This window comes from Peromyscus californicus, unplaced genomic scaffold (assembly GCF_007827085.1).
Source record: "Peromyscus californicus insignis strain IS unplaced genomic scaffold, ASM782708v3 Scaffold_2__1_contigs__length_46816999, whole genome shotgun sequence".
Taxonomy (NCBI): domain Eukaryota; kingdom Metazoa; phylum Chordata; class Mammalia; order Rodentia; family Cricetidae; genus Peromyscus; species Peromyscus californicus.
In genome coordinates, this window is record NW_026294540.1 from 40,462,694 (window position 1) to 40,486,467 (window position 23,774).

At 46.6% G+C, this 23,774-nt stretch overlaps 1 protein-coding gene across 1 annotated transcript in view; it reads right to left on the reverse strand.

Annotated features, from left to right (window-relative positions):
• Flt1 (fms related receptor tyrosine kinase 1) overlaps window positions 1-23,774 on the reverse strand; it is a 168,350-nt gene that overhangs the window by 61,304 nt on the left and 83,272 nt on the right. Inside the window, 2 exon segments of the mRNA XM_052754536.1 lie at window positions 13,530-13,676; window positions 18,183-18,491. Coding sequence (XP_052610496.1) covers window positions 13,530-13,676; window positions 18,183-18,491 — 456 coding nt within the window.

A 23,774-nucleotide genomic window follows, 5' to 3' on the forward strand; every position in this document is an offset into this window, starting at 1 on the left:
GATTAAGGAGGGACTCTGAAGTCTCGGGAGGGAACGGTTCTGTGCCTGGCTCGCGGGAGGAGAGGCCTGCGGATACTTGGCTGTGGAAATGACATCATGGAAGTGGCATGTAGGGCAGTTTAGTCTAGCAGAAGGCAGGATGGGCTGGAATGAGGAAAGAGCAGCATGGGGCAGTCCGGTTCCCTCCTTGAAATCCAGGCAAAGGGTGGTGAGGCTGACACTCAGCCCCCACCCCCACCCTGGCCACACACACAAGCCTGGATGCAGGGAGAGGAAGGGAAGGAATGGCCTGCAGGAATTGGTGCTTTATTGGCTAAAGAATGGGAGGAGATGAGTCCAGGGTGAGGCCAGCATTTTAAGCCCAGATAAGAGGAACTACGTGTTCTTCACTGCGTTCTCCCCATGGCTTTGGCTAAGTCCTTGAGACCCTTTGACCACTGTTTGTCTCTGTAAAATGGGGGTAACACAGGCTTTGCATTGCAAGCATCCCAGAAACAGGGAAAATAAACATGAATGACGTGCTGGTAGATTTGAAGGTTGCAGGTTTTGGGGGTGCAGCTCGGTGGTGGAGCACTTCCCGACATGCCCAAGGCTGTGAGTTCCATCCTCAGCACCATGGAAGCATGAGAGGAAGGAGGAGGCAAGGCAATTGGAGCCTCGGCGTGGTTGAGGCTTTTGGAAAATGTAAGATCTGGGGTATGACTGGCAGTCATGTCTGTGGTGATTGAGATCATGGCTGAGGAGGAGTGAGAGCCTGTCTGGCTGCTCACATCTCCTCACAGTGCTCTGAACCTTGCTACTTCCCATCCCTCTGGTCCCATCTGAACACCATAAACAGCGGAAAAAGACTGACTGAGGCTACTCTGGGTAATTTTTTCCATGCCTTAAATACTCTCCTCCCCCCCCCCCCCCGCCAACTTTTTTGTGGCCGCCAAGTTTAATATGATTTATTATAGTTTGTATTTTTTTGCTACTTGTTTAAACATCTTTTTCTAAGTATCATCAAGTGCTCTCCTTCATGAAAACCTATAAAAATATTTACTGGAAGCCAGGTGTAGTGGCACGCGCCTTTAATCCCAGCACTTGGGAGGCAGGGGCAGGATAGCCAGAGCTACATAGTGAGACCCTTTCTCAAAAACACAAACAACAACAACAACAACAAAACAAATAACCAAAAGAAACAAACAAATAAATAAAAGAAAAGAAAAAATATTTACTGGAGTTTTGCTTTTTCCTCATTTGGTTTTCTGTCTCTGGGTTTTCTTTTAGAGAGCACTGTGTGTGGAGGAGGCAAGGAGCTGACCTCTACTATACAGACAGGTATGCCCGACAGTGTCATTTGGGGGTGGTATCTCTCACAATGTAGCCCTGGTTATCTTGGAACTCACTCTATAGACCAGGTTGGCTTCAAACTCAAAGAAATCAGCACGCCTCTGCCTTCCGAGTGCTGGGATTAAAGGTCAATTATTGAGTAAAATGTTCTTTTCCCGCCTAATTGTGGTGCCAGTTCAGAGAATACAAGTTCCGATATAGTTGGGTTTCGGTTTCTAGGCTCTCTGCTGTCAAGGGCCCATTTGTCTGTACCACAGCATTTAAACCACGATGCTTCCTAACATATCTCTAAAAAGACCTGTGCTGACTTATTTTTATTTCATGTGTATAGGTTGCTTGCTGACCTGTGTGTCTGTGTACCACACGCATGGAATGCCCACAGAGGTAATCAGATCCTCTGGAACTGGAATTACAGATGGTTGTGAGTCACCACGAGGGTTCTGGGAGATGGGAACCAGAACCAGGTCCTCTGGAAGAGCACGCTTAGCTGCTGAGCCATCTCTCCGGCCACCTTGGTAATACATCTTGAAAGCTTATGTGGCCTTACATCCCTTCTTTTCTTCAAGATGCTCCTGACTATTCTTGCTGCTTTGTACTGTGCTCTCCTGTCAAGTTCTGCAAAAAGCACGGCGGGCCTGCTGACTGGCACCCAGTGAGCTTCCATTCCGCTTGATAATAAACATTCCTATCCAGAGACAGCAACTCTTTTGAGATCTCTTCTTCTTGGGGTTTTTGTATGCCATCGAATGCTCTTAGTTTCTTTTTAAATAACTTGCTTTTAAAGTTACCTTTATTTCTAGATACAGTTATTTTTATTTTATATTTGTGTGTTTTGCCAGCATGTATGGTCTGTACACTACATGCATGCAGCTAGAGGCCAGAAGAGGGCATCAAATCCCCTGGAACTGGAGTTACAGGTGGTTATGAGCTGCCATTCAGATGCTGGGAACTGAACCCAGGTCTTCTGGAAGAACAGCCAATGCTCTTAAGTGCTGAACCGTCTCTCCAGCCCCAGGTGGGTAGTACTTCTGTCTGTTACGCACGTTGGTATTGCGTTCTTTGAGGAGTTCACTGTAGCTGAATTTTTTCTTTTTCCTCCGGATATGAGTATTAGAGGAGCAGGCAGACTTACTTACAGACAGGCTACTGCCTTTCTTGTTGCTAAGATAATTGTCTACCAGTTTGCTTCTAGTAGGGTGCCAAAGTCATTTTCATGTGCTTTCTTATTTATTTCCACGGCTTCAGACAACCAATAGGTTGATTTTTCGGCCATTGGACATACACTAACCCCACCCCTATGTATACTCAGTATTTACTTCTCTCTTTCTCTCTCTTTTTTTTTTTTTTTTTTTGGTTTTTCGAGACAGGGTTTCTCTGTGTAGCTTTGCGCCCGTCCTGGAACTCACTTGGTAGCCCAGGCTGGCCTCGAACTCACAGAGATCCGCCTGGCTCTGCCTCCCGAGTGCTGGGATTAAAGGCGTGTGCCGCCATCGCCCGGCAAACTTATCACTTTTTAATGCTGGCCAACATGTTCATTTAGTCCTTCACTGTGAGGGCCAATAAAAACGCGTATGCTGGGTAGACCAGACATGACTCTGAGGGGTTGCTATCCATGGGTAAACCCTCAGGGTTTTGTTAACCAGGACCTGTGTGACCTGGCCCCGTCAGCTTTAGGCGCTGATATCTCCCTGCTCTCGGGTCTTGAATCTTTTTGCAGCTCACGCTAAGCTGCGGCGGCTTTACACACGCTGTTTCTTTGCCTCGTGGCTGAGGCTTACTTGTTTTGTCTGTTTATTTGTTGTTTGTTTAATATTTGGTTCCTGGACCAGCCACGCTGTGAGCTATCTTCCATCGTTCTTGGACCCCTGCTCGGTTACTGCACGGTCAGCCCGTGCCTGCCCTACTCTGGCGTGTGCCATTTTGCAGTCCGATCCCGGACTTTCTCATTTGCCGGCTCCGGTATGGAGAACAGAAACCCCGCCTTAGTCTTTCTGAGTCCCTAGTGTCTAGCTCTGTGCCAAATAACCGGCTGGCCTCCAGCGACCGGGGAATGACAAAATGCGTGAAGACCCTGGGCAATGCAGTGCGGGGCAGAGGAGGAACGGTTTTGTGGTCTTTGCCAGTCTTCAGTTAATGCTGCCATTCGTGCCAACTCTGTGGTAGTTCACCACACGCACGTGCCCAGCTTTCCCCAGAAGCCAGAACATTCATACCACTTCACCTCATCACCCTAAGGTACAAACACGCCCAGGTCCCTGGAGCACAGAAGTAATCCAGGGGACTGTGTAGGTGTTGGTAGCCCTAAAGAGACAGGCGAAGCTTCACTCTAGGTTGTGTGTGCAGGAATCTGTTATGAACCCTGAAGGGTATGAGCCTCAGCGTAAGACCCCAGTGTAAGACCCCAGGGACCTGGTGAGTTGGTTGATGACAGGGGCGTCGGATCAGTTTGTGATCAAGTGATCAGCAGTTATCCAGGGTGGTAGTCTGAATGTGTTTATATATGCCTAGGTATTTTAGTATTTGGTATTTCCAAGGAACTTTGTAAATTATTTACTTTTCCAGTAATGCCTTGTGGTGATGGACAACGGCAATGCTGTGTGTGTGAGAACTGTAGTGTCTCAGAGAGAGCATGGCATTTGAATACAACTCGCTAAACCTGTGGAGTTTTTGATTCACATATTTGATTAAATAAATGCACAGTGTGTTCGAGCTTCCTGCTTCTCCAGCACAAATGACTCTGCTTTTCTAACAGGCTTGTCAGTCTGAACAGGGGTCCCTCTCTTGTCTTGTGACCATCTATACTTCTGACATAGAGGTTATAGAAGTTTGGCTAAACTTCATCCTCATCTTCTTTAAGATTTTTTTTATTGTTTAATTCTCTCTCTCTCTCTCTCTCTCTCTCTCTCTCTCTCTCTCTCGTGTGTATGTGTGTATATGTGTGTGTTCACTTGAGTGTAGGTGCCATGGAGGCCAGAAGAGGGCGTCAGATCCCCAGGAGCTGGAGTTACAGGCAGTTGTGAGACACCCCACGTGGGTATTGGGAGCTGAACACGTATCTGTGCATTATAAATACATGTGGACTCTCCTGGCCAATAAACGCTTATGGTATGTTCATATCTGCCGTAGCCTGCCTGGAAGAATGGATTCACTCCTACCACAAGACATAACTGTCTACATACAGTGGTTTTTCTAGTTTTTGTTTTAATACAGAGAAATTCTGCTGTGCGGTAAAGAGGCTAAAGTTAAGAAAATGTTTTTCTACCCACAGAGGACTAAAAAACACATTATGGGAGTGCATATCATACTGCAAGACATGGTTGTTAAAAAGGAGGAGACGGGATGGATAGACCTCTATAAATCCCCTCAAAAAATCTATGGCACCCTCTGACTTCGCCTCATAATGCCACTACCAGGCAGTTAGCATAATCCTTTGTTTTGTTTGCTTTTTTTTTTTTTTGGTTGTTTTTCAAGACAGAGTTTCTCTGTGTAGCCCTGGCTGTCCTGGAACTCACTCTGTAGACCAGGCTGGCTTCAAATTCAGAGATCCTCCTGCCTCTGCCTCCCAAGTGCTGGGATTAAAGGTGTGCGCCACCATGCCTGGTTTCTTTCGTTTGCGTCTTCTTCATAGCAGTTATCTGATTTTATACTACACGCTTTGTTTGTTAAATTTATTGTCTGTAATCTTTCTTCTTACTGAAGTGTGGATTCTGTGTCTCGCTCCCTGCATCTAGCTTTGTGTCGATCGCATGAGTGGTTCTCAGTAAATACTGGTTAAGTGAACTACTGAGACTGAGTTCCATTTAGTATGTTTAAAAAAAAAACAAACCCAAGTATACATGCACATACAAAATGTGGAAAGTGGAGCCGGGCATGGTGCAGCACACACCTTTAATTCCAGCATCTGGGAAGCTGAGGGAGGTGGATCTTTGTGAGTTTGAGGCCAGCGTTCCAGGCCAGCCAGAGCTACACAGGGAGCTCTTGTCTCAAAAAAGAAAGAAACAAACAAAAAGCCAAATCAAACAAAAAAGGTGAAAAGTAGAAAAATAATAAGACGCAATCTAGCCACTAATGTACACTAGTTTTCCATAAGGAGATCTTTTTTCCCAGTGTGGGCAGACATTCTGCCACCAAGCTTTGTATCATATTAATTAGAATGCTTGATTTTCAAAATTGCTGTTGGAGTTGCTGGTCCAAGTTTCTTAAAGAAAAACAAATCAGTGAATTTTGCCTTGGGATTAGTATAGAAGTTTCTGAAATGGCCTTCAATATACTTTTGCCATTTTGCACTACAAAAACTATGCAAAGTGATCATCTCAGCCTGATGATTATAAAGTCCAAGTACTGATTAACTCTGAGAAACACTGAAGATGTTTTATGCCCTGTGGAAGAAGCCTTCGGCGAAGACTTAATTCTTCAAATAAATCTTAAATTCTTTCCCTACTTCATTAGAATGTGAACTTGCTTTTGTCTTTCATGAATGACAAGATGCTATGTATACTAAACACCTGTTTTAAAATGAATTTCTTTATGATTCATTTTCAGTAAATGCTTGGTCGGTCTGTCTCTTGCGTATACTCCCATATGTGCGACTGTGTAAAATAAAACGTAAGAAGCCCAGATATGGAGAGCACTTTCTGTGTTTTGTTTGCTCTTTGGTGAATGAGACAAGTTCACGATGGAATGGAGGGCACCAAAGTTGTTCGATTCGACTGTTCTAGCAGCGACTGAGCCCAGAAAACAGTAGTGTACGAAGTTCACTAGCGGGTCATCTGAGAGCATCTCTGCCTCTGGCCTTAACTGGGCATAGCGGCGACTCCAGTGGTGTGACTGATATGTGTGTGACAAATTAGGTCTTGGTTAAACTTTTTTAAGTTTGTATTTGGGAAGAGGAGGGATTTCCAGGAAAATTCTGGACGTGTGGAATAGAGAACCCAGTGACGCCGGTAACACCCAAAGACATGTAGTGGCTTCCTCTCTAAGCACCGTCTTCAGAGTAAAGGTCTGGCTGATTGGGGTCGGAGCTCCCCCTGCTCTGAGCGCCCAGTGGGTGTCTTCGGACAGGGTACAGGGCTGCTAGGAGAGTGTACCTCCACACCCCACGACCCTAGGTCTCTTTATTCTCCTCTCTTCCCTTGTCCTTGCTTGCGTCTCTCTCTCTCTCTCTCTCTCTCTCTCTCTCTCTCTCTCTCTCTCTCTCTCTCTCTCTCTCTCTCTCTCTCTCCAGTGGGTCTCTCAAGCCCCGGCTGCTCTCTGCCCATCTCTGCCCTGCTCACAGCATGAGTCTGTAGGTGGGAGAGTCGTAGTGGGAGTCCAAAGACAGTTCGGGTCCACAACGGGCCAGGAGAGGCCTTGAGGGTTGGAGAAGCAGCTAAGTGAGGTCGCGGATGCCAAGTCTGGGCGAAGCCCTGGCATGAAGACCCAGCACTATACAGACACACACATGGGTTTAGGAAGAAGACGGCGGCAGGGTTGGACAACATTGTGAATGTATCTCCTGGCCCTGAATCGCATCCTTGGAGATGGTAAAATTCACGCTATGTGTATTTGGCTCCCATTCCTCTTCTGGGGAAACGGGGCTGGTTCTAGAGCACAGGCAGAGCAGATGGCTTTACCCTCCCTGCCCTCCTCTGCAGCACTCTCCCCCACCTCTCCCTGCCTCTCTCTACTCATCCCTTCACCATCAGAGAGGATTCTGCTCTGTCCCTAGGGCGTCCACTGGTGCTGATCTGTGGGGTCATGATGCAGTGGTAACAGGATAGATGTCCCTTTCAGGACGGGTCGCTCAGTTAGTGAGCAAGCTTCAACTGCAGAAGAAAGGTTAACCTTGGGGGCTTCTCTGCGGCTCCAGCTCTGGTCTGCTGGAGATGCAGGGTGCTCGGGATAAAATACTGCCGTTGGAACCCTCAAGGGCTCTGAGCGTGTTGGGCTGTCACAGACGTTTGCATTCAGTGTTGTTTGGCCATGACTGCTCCAGGAACGCTTTGCTGAGAACTCTCAGGTCAGCACTGGGAGGGAGCTCCTCCTCCGTGTGCTGACGTGCTCAGAGACCCTTTCCTCTGGTCCTTTTGAGCAGCGGTCTAAGCTGGATCAGTCCATCACTGCGTCATCAGCTTTGCCTCACTCCCACAGTGCCGCTCTGTGCTAGTTTGCCAGCCCCTCCCCCTCCTCCTGCCCCTTGGGGTACCTGCTTAGCCACATCACTGTCTGAAACACAGTCTGACCCTGGTGGAGCATCTGAGGAGGAAGCGGATGGAGCTGAAGGAATGTACTAAATGTGACTGCCAGTCCCTTGGGCAGGTGGCCTGGAGAGGGAGTAAAGGACCTTCAGAGCCGGTTCCTCCGAAGTGACTCGGCAACACTGTTTCAATCTGGGTGCAGACTGTCGCAATTTGTAAGGGCTCAACAGAAGTGAAATTTCCCGCAGGAGCTGTCCTGTCTGTCTAACTCTGGGGACAAAAGCATGCATCCAGCCGCCACTGTCACAAGTGATTCATCTCTAATGAATGCTTGATGCTGAGCTCTAGGGTCTGGTCCCGCCACAGCACATTTCTGTCTTACCGCAGGTCCTCTGTGTTACACCGGCTTTCACCTGGCTTCGCCTTCCCTCCCTCCTGAGGGGATTCTTCTTCCATCCTCCGCCAGCCCCGCCTGGTCCTCCCAGCCGCTCTCTGCTGAGCTCTGGTTTGGACACTCTGCCCCTTTCTCAGCTCTTTCAAGCCCTCCCTCATTTCTTCTATGTCTTTACCCAACAGTTATCCATTGGAGCAGATTGCATACAGAGTCCTAAAGCAGGAAGTTAATGCGGAAGATGGATTTTTCTTATCTAATGTAGTAAAGAGCTTTAAATTTACTTTTAACTGAGATACAGAAACATAAAAAGTGTAGGTACTAATGGGGATGTGTCCTCCCCCCTCATTTTTTTATATATAGATCGGAATTATGTGATTTTTAAAATCAATTTAAACGTATCTGTTGCCTCAAATCTTCATGGTGAACACTCTCAACGCATATCCTTCTGGCTTCTCGGGGGGTGTGGTCTCCTTGCCGCTGTGGTCACCCAAATGTCCCCTAGCAGCAGACTTTCCGGCTCTGCATTAACCACCCCTTTCCCAGAGGTCGTGTTACACAGACCTGAATCCTGGGATTAAGTCGTGGTGTCTTCTTCTAGCCTCACTTTATTCATTCATCTTATCCCACCTTGAAGCCAGCTGACGTGGACAGTGAGCAAGCCGGACAAGGATGGCTGCTGATTGAAAAAGCTGCATCCCGCCGGGACACATACATGACTCAATTACTTGGCTTTTCGGCTATATAATGTTTACATTTTTCATAGTAGCTTCATTTATTTAATTTTAATTTGACTTAATTTTAATATCCAGAGTTCAGGGCTTAATCGCAGCATAGGGAAAGCAAAGGGGCCACCTGCCCCTGTTAGTCCAAGGCCAGCCTGGTCTGATATGGCAAGTTCCAGGTCAACCAAGAGCTACATGCTGAGACCCTGCCTCAAGATAAAATAAAATAAAATAAAAATAAATGAATAAAGAAAACCCCTTAAAGATAGCTAGATTTGGCTTCAAAATAATTTCTGTCTTTATATATGGCATACCCAGCTTTTAAAAATGCCTTATCTACTTTAATACTCTTTAAAATGATTTTAAACCACGTTTTAAATACAAGTCTCTAGAAGCCTTTACATTTGAGAGGAATACAGAGGTCTTCATTGCTGTTAAATATTTTTTGATGCCAACCTGGCCATTTAGAACCGGTGCTCGTGTGTTGTCTCATGAGAGATGTGGTACATCTGGTCGTACCAGTGGCACATGTCAGAGACAAGCTTAGCCGCCCACATGCCATGACCTGAGCCCAGCTGTTTCTCCCCTCTCCCTCCTTCTTCCGGCCTGAACCTGTGACACAGGCAGAATAGCTTAGCGAACCTCTCCAAGCTGCTCTGAGAGAGACAAATCAGCACTAATGAGGTGCCTAAGGCGGCGGTGTCTGTGAAGCAAAATCCACCTGCGAACCGTCCACCCACTAGTGTCCACCTCCGATAACAGTTACAGACACTGAAGGAGCTTGACGTGGTCCGTGCTGCCTGACCGAATCATTACTGTGGGAAGATCTCACACACACCTTCCAAGGCTTGAGAAACAAGTGCACAGGAAGCCAGAGCATGCGTGATTGCAAGAAGCATGAATGAATGGGACCTGTGAAGAAAGGATGTCTCCTAGCCGGGAGACATAACTGAAACGCCCCTGGTGACAAGGATTCCAGATGAACACCGAGTTTGCCAGGGACTGAAGCAGCCCAGGGGGCAGAGGAGGCAGGCAGGGTGCAGAAGGCGAGCACCACAGGAGAGGTGGTCAGTGGGTGATGATGCCCGTGGATCAAGCAGGGAGGCGGCGGGAGAGCCCATGGCTGCCCGAGCCTTTCCCTCTAACTCCATTGCTGTGGCAGAGGTGGCCCTCATGCCTGTCTGTGCGCATGCTCTCCCGGGCGCGCATGCTCTCCCAAGCCCGCACGCTCCAGATTCCCTTTTGTTCCTGCCCACTGTTCTTTGGCCGGAGAAGTTACTACCCAGCTTTCTTGCCTTTGCTTTCCTTTGCAAGAATGGCTGTCTTACTGACAGGGTTTTCCTGGGAGGAAATGAGGAGGGGCAGAAGTCCCAGCTTCCCTCAGCTCTGTCAACAGGCATTTGATGGTCACCGGGGCATGAGCTGGCATGCGGGCCCAGCTTCCTCCCTCCTGTTTTCTTTGGAATGTTGAAGAGTTATCAGTTCACAAGTAACAATGATCGTGGACCGGATCCTGTTAAGGATCCAGCACCCTTACGATTCTCTGGGTGTGTAAGTCCTTTCTGAGCGGCCAGGCTTTCTGTGAAAGATGCCTCCTGGGCTGTACGCTCAGGTTTTCAAACTTAGTCTGGTTTCACTGGTTTCACATGTAATGAAGGGGGTTCCTGCTCCATGGAGCCCTGGCAAGTCAGGGCTGGCTGTTGTGGTTACCAGTGGTCCTTATTCACAGGTTTATGGCAGAAAAAGCCAAGGGGGGGGGGGTCGGTATGTTTGATGTCACCTGTGAGTGATGCTGACCGGGAGAGCCAAGGAGACGGAGCAGGTGGTCCTGACTGTTGCACCTCAGATTGCGCTTGAAACTTAATGGGTGTGTGACTGCCGTTCAGAACTTCCTTCCCAGAAACTCACAGTAGGAGTTAGTTACTTCTCCGTCCACCACATGGGTTCTGGGGTTCAAGAACTCAGGTCATCAGGCTTTGCGCTGAGCACCTTTACCCACATAGAGCCTTCTCAGTGGCCCAGCCATAGTAAGTACAGAGAGAAGACGGACACAGTGTAGGGAGACTTAACCAATACTAACAGTGGTGTTTATTACGGATTTAGTGTAAGAGTTTATAGAAGACTCATTGAGAATTTCTTTTGGGGGTAGACTGATGTTAACTCAGTCCTGATGCTTTCTGGTGGATTCCGACTCACTGGCCAGGTTCTGGACAAACGAGGAGAGTCAGGCCACGGTGATGGTTACTAAGCTGTGACCACGGGCGGCTTGGCTGCGTGAAATGGTTGAAGCCTCACCATGTCCCATGCAGTCAACATTATTCCAGTTTCATAAGTAAACAGGACCTCAAAGGGCAGGAAGACAAGGGCAGTGCTGGGGCCTCATGCCCTGGTCTCCGTAGCGGACTCACCCAGCACTCACAGTCCCTCTTCACCGTGTGTGTGTGTGTGTGTGTGTGTGTGTGTGTGTGTGTGTGTGTGTGTGCGCGCGCGCGCGCATGAGGCCATGGGCATTCAGGATTGGTTGAACTTTTTTTTTTTTTTTTTTGACAGGGTCTGCGTAGCCTAAGCTGGCTTTGAACCCTGAACTCCTGATATGCCTGCCTCTACCTCCCAAGTGTTGGGATCACAGGCATGAGCCACCATATTTGACTCTTTAACTCAAATTCAAGGTCCAACAAATGAATTTAAGTCTGACTCACTTCTCTCAAATAGCCAAATCTTCTGTTAGCACATCATGGAATATGCACAGTGTACCATCATGTGAGTTTGGAGAACACAGAGTTAAAACCACTATACCAGGCTTCCGTAGGATAGGACTCCTTTGGGTCTTTATTATGCTCATATGGACTCTGAATTTATAGGGGAAAGTGGTTACACCAGTCTTTTTATGAGCTACGTGTTTATCCGCATAGTCACTCATCTTTTTATTGTGGCAGAATACCTCAAGGGATTAATTTTCCACAAACTAGTATTTTGGTAGTGTATCATCTTGGGTAAGTCGTTTACTCTCTTTGGGCCAAGTTGTCTATTCTCCATAGTGGCCTAAAGATATTCCAAAATCTCTTCAGAAACTGATAGCTCTATGATATAAACCTTGCCCCAAACCAGGTATTTGGTTATGAAATGAGCTCCTAAAGGTAGTGTCCAAATCTCTGAAGGCCATTCGGTCATCATTCCTGGAGCATTTGACTGAGCCCCGAATACTCTGAGTAGGAGGACACAAATAAGGCTGTCCACTCACTAGAGAACTGCATCTCAGCTGACGACTAAAAAGCAACTCAAGGAGGCGAAGGCACAGCTCAGCAGCTGAGAGCATATGATGCTCCTGCAGAGGATCTGAGTTCGGTTCCCAGCACCCACGACAGGCAGCTAACAACCACCGTAACTTCAGCCCAAGAGGAATCGATGCCTCTGGCCTCCTCAGCCACCTGCACTCGCATGCATACACACACACACACACACACACACACACACACACACACACACACACGCACCCCTCAGTAAGAGGGAAATAGAAACCCTCATAAGGAAGAAAAGACTCAGAGTTGCCTCCTTTTTGTGAGAGGTAGGCCCTTCCTCCAGCGCAGTGACCAGCTGGTCCCAGTGGGCTGCCTTTGTATAGCACAAGTGATACTTCTAGAGGAGATGTGACCTGGCTGGCTGCCACTGCAGAATGTAAAGCCTTTCCGAGACACTGTCGTTATCGTGAAGCGTCTTTATACCGTGGCCTCGTCCCAAGGTCAGACTCCCATGCAGGCCTTCTCTGAGTGGAAGACTCACATTTCAGGACTCCCCACTGTCACATGAGTGATCGAGGTTGTCAAATATTGTGAGTAAACGACAATTGTATTTATAGCGTGGGCATCAAACCAGGCCCTTGTACATGATAGACAAGTGACAATTTTATTCTTGACTAGTTTAGTTTACCCTTACCTAGCCACAGCATGCAGCAGGCAGGAGACACCGTCTCTTGTCACTGGCTTTAGTCTAGCTGGTTTTACTTTTGAAAGAAAATAACTGGTAACAACCAGTTTCAGTCAGAAAGCTGTTTGCTTCATTCTTTCTCTTAGGGCTGGAGAGGTGGCTCAGTGGTTAGAGCACTGGCTGCCCTTCCAGAGGACCTGGGTTCAGTTCCCAGCACCCACATCCCAACCACTTATAACTTAAGCTCCAGGAGATCTAATGCCTTCTGCTGGCCTCCACTGGCACCTGCACACACACACACACACACACACACACACACACACACACACACACACACCTAAAAAAGAAAGTTTTTGTTAAACTAGTATAATAACATAGTGCCTCCCAAATTATTAAAATGAGTGTAGATGAATTTAAAAAATTATCAATCTACCTCTTTGAGCTCCATATGTACTAGGTGTTTAAAACTGCAATATGGAGAAATAGCCCAGTGATTCAGAGGACTAGCTGCTCTTCCAGAGGACTCGGGTTTGATCCCCAGCACCACTTTTGGTGGATCCGACGCCCTCTCTGGCCTCCACAGGCACCAGTCAATCAGGTGGTACACAGACATACATGCAGATGAAACACTCAAACATGTAAAATTTAAAAAATTAACAAAAAATCCCCCCCAAAACTATGCTGTCCCTCAAGCCAAGAAATTCATTCCTCACTTTCCCAGCTGTGAAGGTGAATTGAACCCCACTTCCTGGGTGCCCTTCCCATTTCTTCCCCTCTGAGCTGTTGTAGTAAGGGTCCTTTCTAGTGCTAAGGGTCGGGTGCAGAACCAGCTCCACTCTACCTTCTCGGAAGCTGAAGGAAACACAGTCTGTAAGCACGCTAAGCAGAAGGTTCCAGGTGTCGGAGAGGCGGGTGACAGGAAGACCGGAAGGGAAGGGGAGTGACGAAGGGGACAGACAAGTGCGAGGGGGCATCTCTTACCAGGTTCTTGCTGTATTTTGTGGTTGTTTTTGAACCAAGTGATCCGAGGCTGAGGGACGCCGTGAGCTTGACAGTCTAAGGTCGCAGAGCCGCTGATGGACACCTTGGAGTCGCTGAGGCTCTGCAGCAGGTATGGTGCCTCCTGATCTAGTGAGGAAAAAGAGGGGGTTGTGGTTACTTTGATCGCACAAACAGACTGGCATTTTAATAGAGACAGAAACCACCCAAGGTGACCCTAAGATTTCAACATGCATTTTGTCCTCTTTCTCTTCACTCAATAAAGCTATTGCTTCCCTTAATAAGCCGTAACAACAATTTGCAATGTGCTAGAATGGTTAAGTCAAGGACTAGACCGAACTCTATATTTTTAGATGTTAATACACGGGCTTTGACTGGCCAACTCATTTTCTTCTTTGACAAGGAAAAGCTTTTCTAGAACTCAAATATTTCATGCATTTCAGGAACTAAACATGAAAAACATGGTTGTATATGTAGGGTTATAGTATTTTTTAACATTCCTATTACATGTTTTGATGGGCCAGTGTAATCTTATGTCTTATGTTTGATCTCTGAATTGAATCCGATGGCTCCTGAGTTTGTATTGATTTGAGCTTTATGGGGTGGGTTGTGTTATTCCATAACCTACATTTCGAGGCAGCAGACCAAACAGGAAGATTCTGAAATTTTCAAAGCTTTATTGATTACTCTTCTCCCTCCATTCCCTCCCCAAATGCAAGCAACCAAAAAGTTAATTCAAGAGGCAGAGGCAGAGATTGTAGGTTTTGCACTATATAATAGCACAAATATTGTATTTTATATTATTTTCTCTTGAAACATACAAATATGGTACAATACAATTTATTTTAATAAAATGCCAACCAATATAGTACAACAAAAATGAACTTAATACATTAAGATGCAATACATTATAATATTAAAATCCCACATAGGAACCGCAGTACCCCCAGGGCCCCAAATGAGTACAGTGTCTCTGTGTAAATGAAGTAGTCAGTCAGTCCTGCTGATGTGTATACATTCTAGTGAGGCAGGATTGGATTGGGGCTCAAGCCCAACAGAAAAGAACAGAAATGCCTCCTAACGTTCCCCCCCCCCCACCCTCCCCACCCCACCCCCACTCCTCCTCCCCCATCTCACTTGCAAATCCTAGGACAGAAATCCCAGTCAAGGGTTTGGGCATGACTTACATATTCTGCACACTGGTCTGAGCTTTCTCTGACCAGGTTTGGTTCCTCATCTTAGGGCATTAACACGGGGAGAGAGCAGCTTGGGAATGGTTACACTACAAAGTGATGCTGTGGCCTGGATTCCACGTCCCTTGCAGGAGTCTGCTGGTCCCCAACACCTTTCTCTTTAAATTCCTGCAGGAAGACTCTCAGGGTGAGCATTCGTTAAGGCCATTTTGAAAGCCCAGGTTAAGAAGTGTATCATCATATAACATGGTGAAGTAGCACTGAGGTGCCAGGGTTACTATCCTTGAGGAGGTTTCTCAAGGGACATGGTTTTCATAGCTTATCATCAGTCTTGTTTGACATAAAATGCAATCTGAAGGCAAGAGCATTGAAGGAAGTGCTGGTGGATTAAAAACCTTCTTCCTGAGCAGGCTGCATGGTCACAACTGCTCTTGTCCTTGCCCGTTTTCAGTGTCTCCCCCAGCTCACCTCACAGGCAGAACCATTACTGCATTTCTGTGCCCACGTTCTATGCAATCGGTCAGCTTGTCTTGATGGAAAATGCAGCCCATAAAAAACTTTCAATATATGACAACTTGTGCATGCTTGCTTATTACAATGTTGACATTTTTACAAAACACCAGGGAGATAGACAAGATAATATAGAATGCCTGACTAATTAGCATTTAAGAGTGTCCTGCTGACTTTGCCAGATTGAACCTAAAACTCAGACCCAGTCTATTGAGTTACTTAGCTTCCTTCAGTGCATTTTACTGTTACCAATGCGTCAACTATGACAAAACAATCTATCACTGCTCGTAGGCCTTAAAAGAAGTTTGAATACAGGGCCTATAAAACATCAATTATTTTCATAGCTACCATTTATAATATCATCTGTACAAATAGGTTTTGAGTTTCATTGACGGATGTACTTAGAAGAGAATGTTTTAACAAAAATGTTGCAAAGAACACCCAAAGGGCGTTTGTACGATACAAACTTCACACAAGCAGCATGAAAAGCTGCAGAGTTAACACAGAATTCTCCATTTAAATACAAGGTCCTCACACCCCTTCTGAAGCATGCACTATTAGGATTTACCTATGAAAAATGTTTTCTCGGTTTGGGCTACTGTCTGCAAGACCGTTCAACCTGAGAATCATATCTTGTTAATTTCTACCTCATACTTTGTAACAATGTACTTTGATATTTTAAGGAAGAAAGGTACATGAAACCCATACATAGTTGATAGAAATAGAAACCTGACCCCTCTACTAAAATAATCTGAATTAACAGAATATTTCTGCTGGTTATCAGTAGCCAGAGACCACTGCCTACAAGAGGTTCTTTTCCTTTTTAAGTATGACTCCGAATTGCTGGCAAGGTCCTAGGTCCCTAAAGAAATGTTTCTTTTCTCCACTTTCGGGAGGGGCTGAGGAACCAGCCTCATCACCCCTACCCTTCAGCTAGTCTCGTCTCTAGGCTCTCTCTCTCTCTCTCTCTCTCTCTCTCTCTCTCTCTCTCTCTCTCTCTCTCTCTCTCTCTCTCCCTCATCTCTCTTCATCCTCCAAAGGACAAAAAAGAATCTATACAATAGTTTCTTTTCTTAGAAGAATCTTCTGGAAGGATTAATTATACAACAAAAACAATGAATGGAATTCTTAAAATTGTCTCTTGGAATACTGTCTTCCCCTCCTCCTGGGGAAGGAACTGGAAGGCTTAGCATGTTCAGTTCAGCTTTTCCGAGAAGGCTCCCTAAATCCTTCATTTCTTTTTTTTTTTTTCTTTAAGCTTTCCTAAAAGCTGGGCCCCCGAAGTTTTCTTAATGGTGCTGGAGTTTTGTTTCCTGAAGGAACACATTGCCTCAGAAGGAACAAAGAGACCAGGCCAAAGAGCCATAGGTAAGACTTCAAGACACAATTGATTATTCTTTCCTCTGGGCTGACAACTTCCAGGCTACTGATTGTTTTCACAGCATTTGGGGCTCCATAAAACTGGCATTTGGGGGAAATGCTATTGTTTACTCTTTCACACTTGACAAAAGCAATTCCCACGTGAAAGACAAGTTTAGCCCTGGGACCCAGCCTGCTACCTAAAGGAGGAAACAGGCTGGTGAGTTCCCAAGCTTGACGAGTCGCCATGTTGTCACCTCCCACTGAACTGCCCGGCCACCGTGTTTCTCAGCCATGCTATTTTGGTCATGATTGCTGGCTTCCCCCACCCCTGGAGTTCACATACAAAGATCAATTATACATGGAAACAGAACAATGCATATTAAAAGTACCTTTCCTTCAAATGCAAGTTGAAAATGTAATTGCTCTTGATTTTTAAAAAAGACGTGCATTTAAATAGTTTTAATACTTTTGCAATTTCTTAACCCTCATAAACCTCCCATTAACATTTGCATGTAGAGAAGGTGCCTTTTCTTTTTTTTATGGGTGGATTTTCTAATAGATATTTAGAAGACTGCATGAAATCTCTAGTCACAATATTTCCTGGATATGTGGATGTGGACACCTTTGAATGCCATCGAAACATGATGAAGGGCTTTAAAACAGTACCCAGGGGCCGTGAGTGTTCAGAACGAAGGCTTGCTGTACTTCCCCCAGCTGTCAGGGGTTGTCAGGCCAGGCCAGGGCAGTGAGGAGCAGTGCCTGATTGCTGGACTCCCTACTGAGGAAACAGCGGTGTAATTACCTGGAGTGGACAGAGGAGGGTGGAGCTGCCTTGGTAGACCTTCATAAATCACATTGGGACAAAGCTTTGCTCTTGGAATTACATCAACATCTTGCGCCCCTGGGACCCATCTTAGAACCCCCAGTTTCAGATCAATATACTTCATGTAAAAAAAATACTTTCAAATAAATAAGCATTATAACTTGTTATCCAGGTACTATTTACAAATCAAGAGCCAATGAAACAGTTAAAATAAAACCAGGTAGACACCCAACAAAGACTCAAATTCAACTGTACTCATCCTGTGCTGAAAAATGAACTTTTTCATGTCCATCTTTGGCAGAAACCAGCGTTTGCTTAAATTATTCAGTTTGTGCAGCTTCACAACTTAAAAAATATATATCAAAAGAGGTTGGCATCAGAGTGGAATAAAAGGCGAGTCCAAGGTTGCTGTCTATCAGGCAGGAGAAGACAGAAGAGCGAACGCATAGAGGAGGCAGGGTACAAGGATCTTCATCCAAACACACACCAGGTCGCCCAGAGAGCAGCCTGGGCCAGTGAGCACTGGGGCTCCTTATTACACTATCATGTCCAAACTCATTTGGAGAGGAGCGTCTCCTCTGGGCCTGAAAGTTAGCAACAGTAACAATAAACCAAGATGATAGGAGACAACTGTTACTTTTCAATGAGTCCTTTAATGTTTGACATTACTTTGTGTGGTACAATCATTCCTCCTGCTTTTAAATTTGGAGATCCGAGAGAAAATAGCCTTTTTGTTGCAGTGCTCACCTCTAATGAGAACTTCTGTCTTCCGAAGGAGTTCTTCCCCTGTGTATATGTTCCTGGCTCTGCAGGCATAGGTGCCCGAATCATCCAGGGACACATTCTTGATGACAAGGTTCAGAGTGATGGAGTACTCTTGAGTGGTGGCCATTTTCTGCTTGCTGATGCTGTGGTGCATTGTTCTGTTGTTTACTGTCCGTAGCAGAATCCAGGTAATGTCTCTGTACAGGAACTTGTTGACCGTGCAGGAGAGTTTCAGGTCCTCTCCTTCTGTTGGCATCTTTTCCAAGGAAACGTGAAAGCCATTCGGTACATCTATAAAATAAGAACGAAGAACTTCAGACCAATGTCTCCCAATGAGATACTTAGACATGGCAGGAACTATTCATTCCCCCCGCAGATCCGCTGAGCGAGAGCATCGGCCAGGACAAGGGCTCTGTGTGTCTGTGTTAGAGGAAGTGATCCAACAAAGCAGGGAGAGCCTGCGGAGTTGAGCCCATCCTAAGGGACGCAGGAAATGCAAAACCAGGGCAGCCTGGGGGGATGGTAACCTTTTCCTTTTTATCCATAGTTGCTTTTCATGGTGAAATGGTTTTCCTAACTTGGGTTAAGAACCTCATTTCCCATCTCTTTATCACATACAGTACTGGTAAGCTGACATTCGAGGAGAGTAAAATAATAAAATAACCGAAGAGCAATTTGTACTAAAACTCAAAGGTCCATGTGCAGTCAAGCGAGTTCCAAACAGCTCCTTTCAACTGAGCATGGAAAGGCTGGTCAGAGCTGGTCAGAGCTGGTCAGAGCTGGTCAGAGCTGGTCAGAGCAGGTCAGAGCAGGTCAGATCAGGTCAGAGCTGGTCAGAGTTGGTCAGCCAGTCCTCCAGGGATTGTCCTTACTTCCCAGTGGCTTCCTCCCTACTGCTTCTGAATAGAGAGACCCAAGCCTCTGACTAGTCCAGGGGGCCAGAGGTCACCCAGGGTTCTTCCCCACTCAGGCCCCTCTAGTGGGAATGGTTATACTCATACACAAAAGGCAAAAAGTTTTCTTTTGAAAATGTAGGCAAATCTGGACCAGTTTCCAGATTCCAAACATGTTCAATAGTTTTAAAAGTCAAATTTAGGGCTGGGGGCATATCTCAGCGGCATAGAATTTATCTAGTTAGTATGCACGAGTTTCTGGGTTTAATACCCAGCACCACAAGGCCGGGAGGTCATATTCATTCTACAGAAAAAAATCATTTTGAGGAGTGGGGTGTGGAGGTGTGCACCTGCCATCCCAGCCCTTGGGAGGTAGAGACAGGAGGACCACGAGTTCAAGGCCATCCTCAGCTGTATAGGAAGTTCGAAGAGGGCCAGGGCTACTGGAAACAGTCTCAGAAACAACACTAAATGGTTTTGAAGGTAACGGTGTCAACCAAAGCCCTTCTGTTCGGGATCAGTTCTCACCCTCTCTCTGCATTTCCTCAGGCCCTCCCCATTCCACGCCAGCCTGTGCACCCCACCTCTTAGTAGTCCTTCCAGAACCATCATTCGAGTTCAGGGGTAGAGGCTCCTTCGTGCCATTCTAGAACATTCATTGCAGGGTTTTAAAAAATCATGGCTGCTGGCCCTGAGCTGACGTATTCTCAAAGCTCTCCCATTGCTTATTGCTGGTGATGTATCTATATTTGAGCAAAGAATTTGGGCCAACATTTTACAAAGAGCTTTGAAGATGAAAAGAGCTGTTGTCTGTTGTTATTATTATCCTCCGTACACAAAGCTCTAAAGAGGCCTTTAAACCTTAAGGGGACAATGGTCCAAAATTAGACATCATATCAGCTCTTTCCTAAATCTCACGTTGCTTGTTTTTCTGGTTTTTCTGGCTTTGGCTGTATTATAAAATGTCTCGTCTGAAGAAATGCCAAAGTATTCATCTGAAACCTGGAAGCAGGGGGCAACAGCAGCCTGTGAGGTGGTGGTGGCCAAGGAGCAAGGAGCAGAGGGGACAGAGGACACAGCGGCCATCGACAGGCATTTCTAACCGAACAGTAAGTAAGGGATCTGCAACCGCTGCTCTCCTCCAGCATCGTTTTACGTTCTTCCAGGTGAGCAGGACACAGTTGCCGTCATCACCCACCCAGATCGGAGGACAGAGGGCCCACAGGCTGCTCGCAGGCCGGTCCCTAGGACCAGAGCCCTTCTCCATCCCTCGGCACTCACCCTGGCCGGTTGGCACCCAGGGATCCCGGCCACACCACTGAGGTCATGCACGGAGACTCTATTTACTTTAGCGATTTGAAACTTCCTGTGAAAATAGCTCACAGGTTTCCTGATGGAAGATTTTGTTTATCTTTGCCAAGCACCACCAGGAATCTCAAAATAAAACGCATTTAGTGACATCGGGAAACGAGGGAGATAAGACATCGCCATTCCGGTTTCACCCTGGGTGACGGCTCACACACCCATACTCACACCGGGTGCCAGAAAAAAAAAAAAAAAAAAAAGCATGCAAAATTCACCCGGAGAAGAGGAAACAAACAAACAATAAACAACTAAAAAAAAAAAACAACCTTTTTCTGGGGTGGAGATGCAGTTAGCGAAGCCATTAGACAACTCTGTTTCTCAATGTAACCCCCTTCAGGATTTGCTTTTGATTCACGGAAGACTGTAGACAAATATCTTTGTTTAATAAACGCAGAGGGACTTTCTCCTTAATTATTGTTTTAAGCCTGAGTATGAAAATGGACCCAAGGAAGGGTTGTTCTCCCGCTCTGCTGAGAACAGAGAATGCTTCCTCCCTAAGACTACTGTCAGCATCACCAAATAACGCTCCTCATTTGGATGGGGCCCAGCCAGTCTCCCGAGGGGGCCAGGAGAGAAGCCAGCCTCACGCTGGAGACACAGGCAGAACACATCCATGTGCAAACGGGCCCTGGGGGGCAGGTGTTGTCCCTGACTGGGATGGCCTCACATAGAAACTGAAAAGGGTGAGTGTGAGCTCATTTGGAGCACTGAACATTTCCCTTCCACTGAAAACTGGCAGGAATATTCTCTGACGGAACGCGGATAGTTACTAGAAAGCTTTCCTTAGTTTCTAGGTACCAGGTGCGAGTGCCAGAATTAGGAGGGGGCGTGGCCAAGGATGCCAATGACCATAGCTAGCGACTTCCCCATGGAGGAAGGGGAAGTTACCGGGTTCGAAGAAGAGGGGAAGAATGAAAGCGAGAACTAATAAGGCGCCAAATCGATCTTTACGGCATTCAAAGTTTACGCAGCCACTTTAGGAGTGGAGGAGCCTAGGGATTGAACTCAGGCCACCTCCATGATATTAGGGGGAGGAGGCTCTGCCACTGAGGTCACTGCGTAAGTTACTGCTTTAAGTTCTAGGCCAGTCTGGGTTACATATGAGTTCCTGGACATGGATACATAGTGAGACCCTATCTTTAAAAAAAAAATAAAATGAGAATCGGGCGGTGGTGGTGGTGCACGCTTTTAACCCCAGCACTCGGGAGGCAGAGGCAGGAAGATCTCTATGAGTTCGATGCCAGCCTGGTCTACAAAGTGAGTTCCAGGCCAGCCAGGACTGTTTCACAGAGAAACCCTGTCTCGAAAAACCAAAAATAGATAGATAAACAAACAAACAAATAAACAAATATTTGGAACAAATATTTGATATGAAAAATCTAATAATTAGCTAAGAGCTAATAGCGAATGTAAGCAGTTCAAGCTCATCAACCCACACATACACTTTCCAGGGCTGGTAGAAGAGAGTTCTGGGGAGCAGGCATTACCCTAGAAGACAAAGCCTAGATTATGAGCTGTTTCAGGCTTAAGTTAAAGTTCCTGGGTTTTCAGAAGTGCTGTCAGCTCCCAGTAGACATGTCTGTCCCCTCCATTCAGCAGGCCCTCTTCCGGAACAAGCAGTCCAATGTAAGTCAGAAGTGTCCCTCCCTGGGTCTCTAGGCGGTCTGTTTTGGTTGGACCCCTCCTTATAACGTGAACCATCTATGGGCCAAAGGAGTGTGCCTACCCCGAGCCTATCTACTCTAGATAACACTCGAGGGCCTTGTGGCGGGAGGGGGGTCTCAAAATTCCCAGAAGAAGACAGATGGTCCCCAAGTGTGCCTCTACACGGGCTCCGTCTCTTCCTGGATGAGAGGGCAAGCCTCCTCAGCCTTATCATTCATCAGTGTGCTCACCGCTGGGTCAGCACACAGGAAGTGACCTAAAGAAAGACTCAGGGAGGGGTCGGGGAGCAGATGTGGATGCGTCCAGGCCCCCACCCACAGGGATGGGGTGAGAGGCAAGCCAGGTAGACTACAACCTGCTTAGCGGCCCTGAACAGCCCCAGGACTCCAAGCCTAGCCTGGCCTTGAGGTCCCCATGAAGGTACAGCTGTCTCTAAGATGTCAGAACGTGTGGAAAGGTTTGTGGGATGATTTTAGATGAGTCGGTAGCTAAAGGAGAGTCTGTGGCCCCGAGTGGCACTCTACTTTGGCTTTGAACACACAGGGGTGAGCCCAGCCTCCTCCCTCCCTCTGTTCACAGTCTCCCCCAGCCTGCTGCTCCTCACGCTCTGTTTTCTTTATCAGAGGCTTAGAGCTGACAGTACAACATAAACCCTTTTAGCTACACATGGCTTTGTTAGAGCTGACAGTACAATACGGGACCCTTTCAGCCACACACGACTTTGGACTACTGGCTAATGGTTTGTGTGAGTGACAGCCTGAATTTTATACCACTTATTTTAAATTGATTAAAATTTAATCAGAGCAGTGGGGCGGGGAGAGAGAGAGAGAGAGAGTCTGTCTGTCTGTCTGTCTGTTTGTGTTCTTTGTTTTTCTCTTGAACACAGGGCTGTGGGCATAGCTCAGTGGTAAAATATCTGTGTGAAGTCTTAGGTTCAATCACCAGGAAGACCATCCCCAAAATGTTGACTACATATTAAAAATATAATATAGTATTTTAGATACACTGGCTTAAATGAAGTCATTGTTTTCTTTTTTTAAATAGAGGTTGTTTTGGGACAGGGTTTCTCAGTTTATCCCTGGCTGTCCTGGAACTTGTCCTGTAGACCAGCCTGGCCTCCAGCTCAGAGATCTGCCTGCCTCTGCCTCCCAAGTGCTGAGATTAAAGGCGTGTGCCACCATCTCCCAGACTCTAAAACGTTATTCTACAGAGTAAGTGAACACTAGAAATTTTTTAAAAAGATTTCTTTTCTTTTTATTTTATGTGAATATGTCTGTGGATACGCACATATGTGGGCAGTGGCCATGGAGGCCAGAAAGAGGAAATGGGATCACCTAGAAGTAGAGTTTCAGGCAGTTGTGAGCTCCTGGTGTGGTGCTGGGAACCAAACCCAAGTCTCCTGCAAGAGCACGAGTCTTCTTACCCACTAAGCCATCTCTGCAGCCCCCGGAAGAGTGTAAGTTACAGACGTGCCTTCCATCTGTTGGACAGTGGTGACCCCAAAGAGTAAATGCAGACAGCACGTGACTGCTGCTGATGCATAGCGATGCGAGGACATGCACAAGCTGATCCATGGCCTCCTTTTTCCTGGGAGACCTGGGTCTGTGCGGACCTGTCAGGCTGACATGGGCTGCCCCTCAGTGAGTGCGGT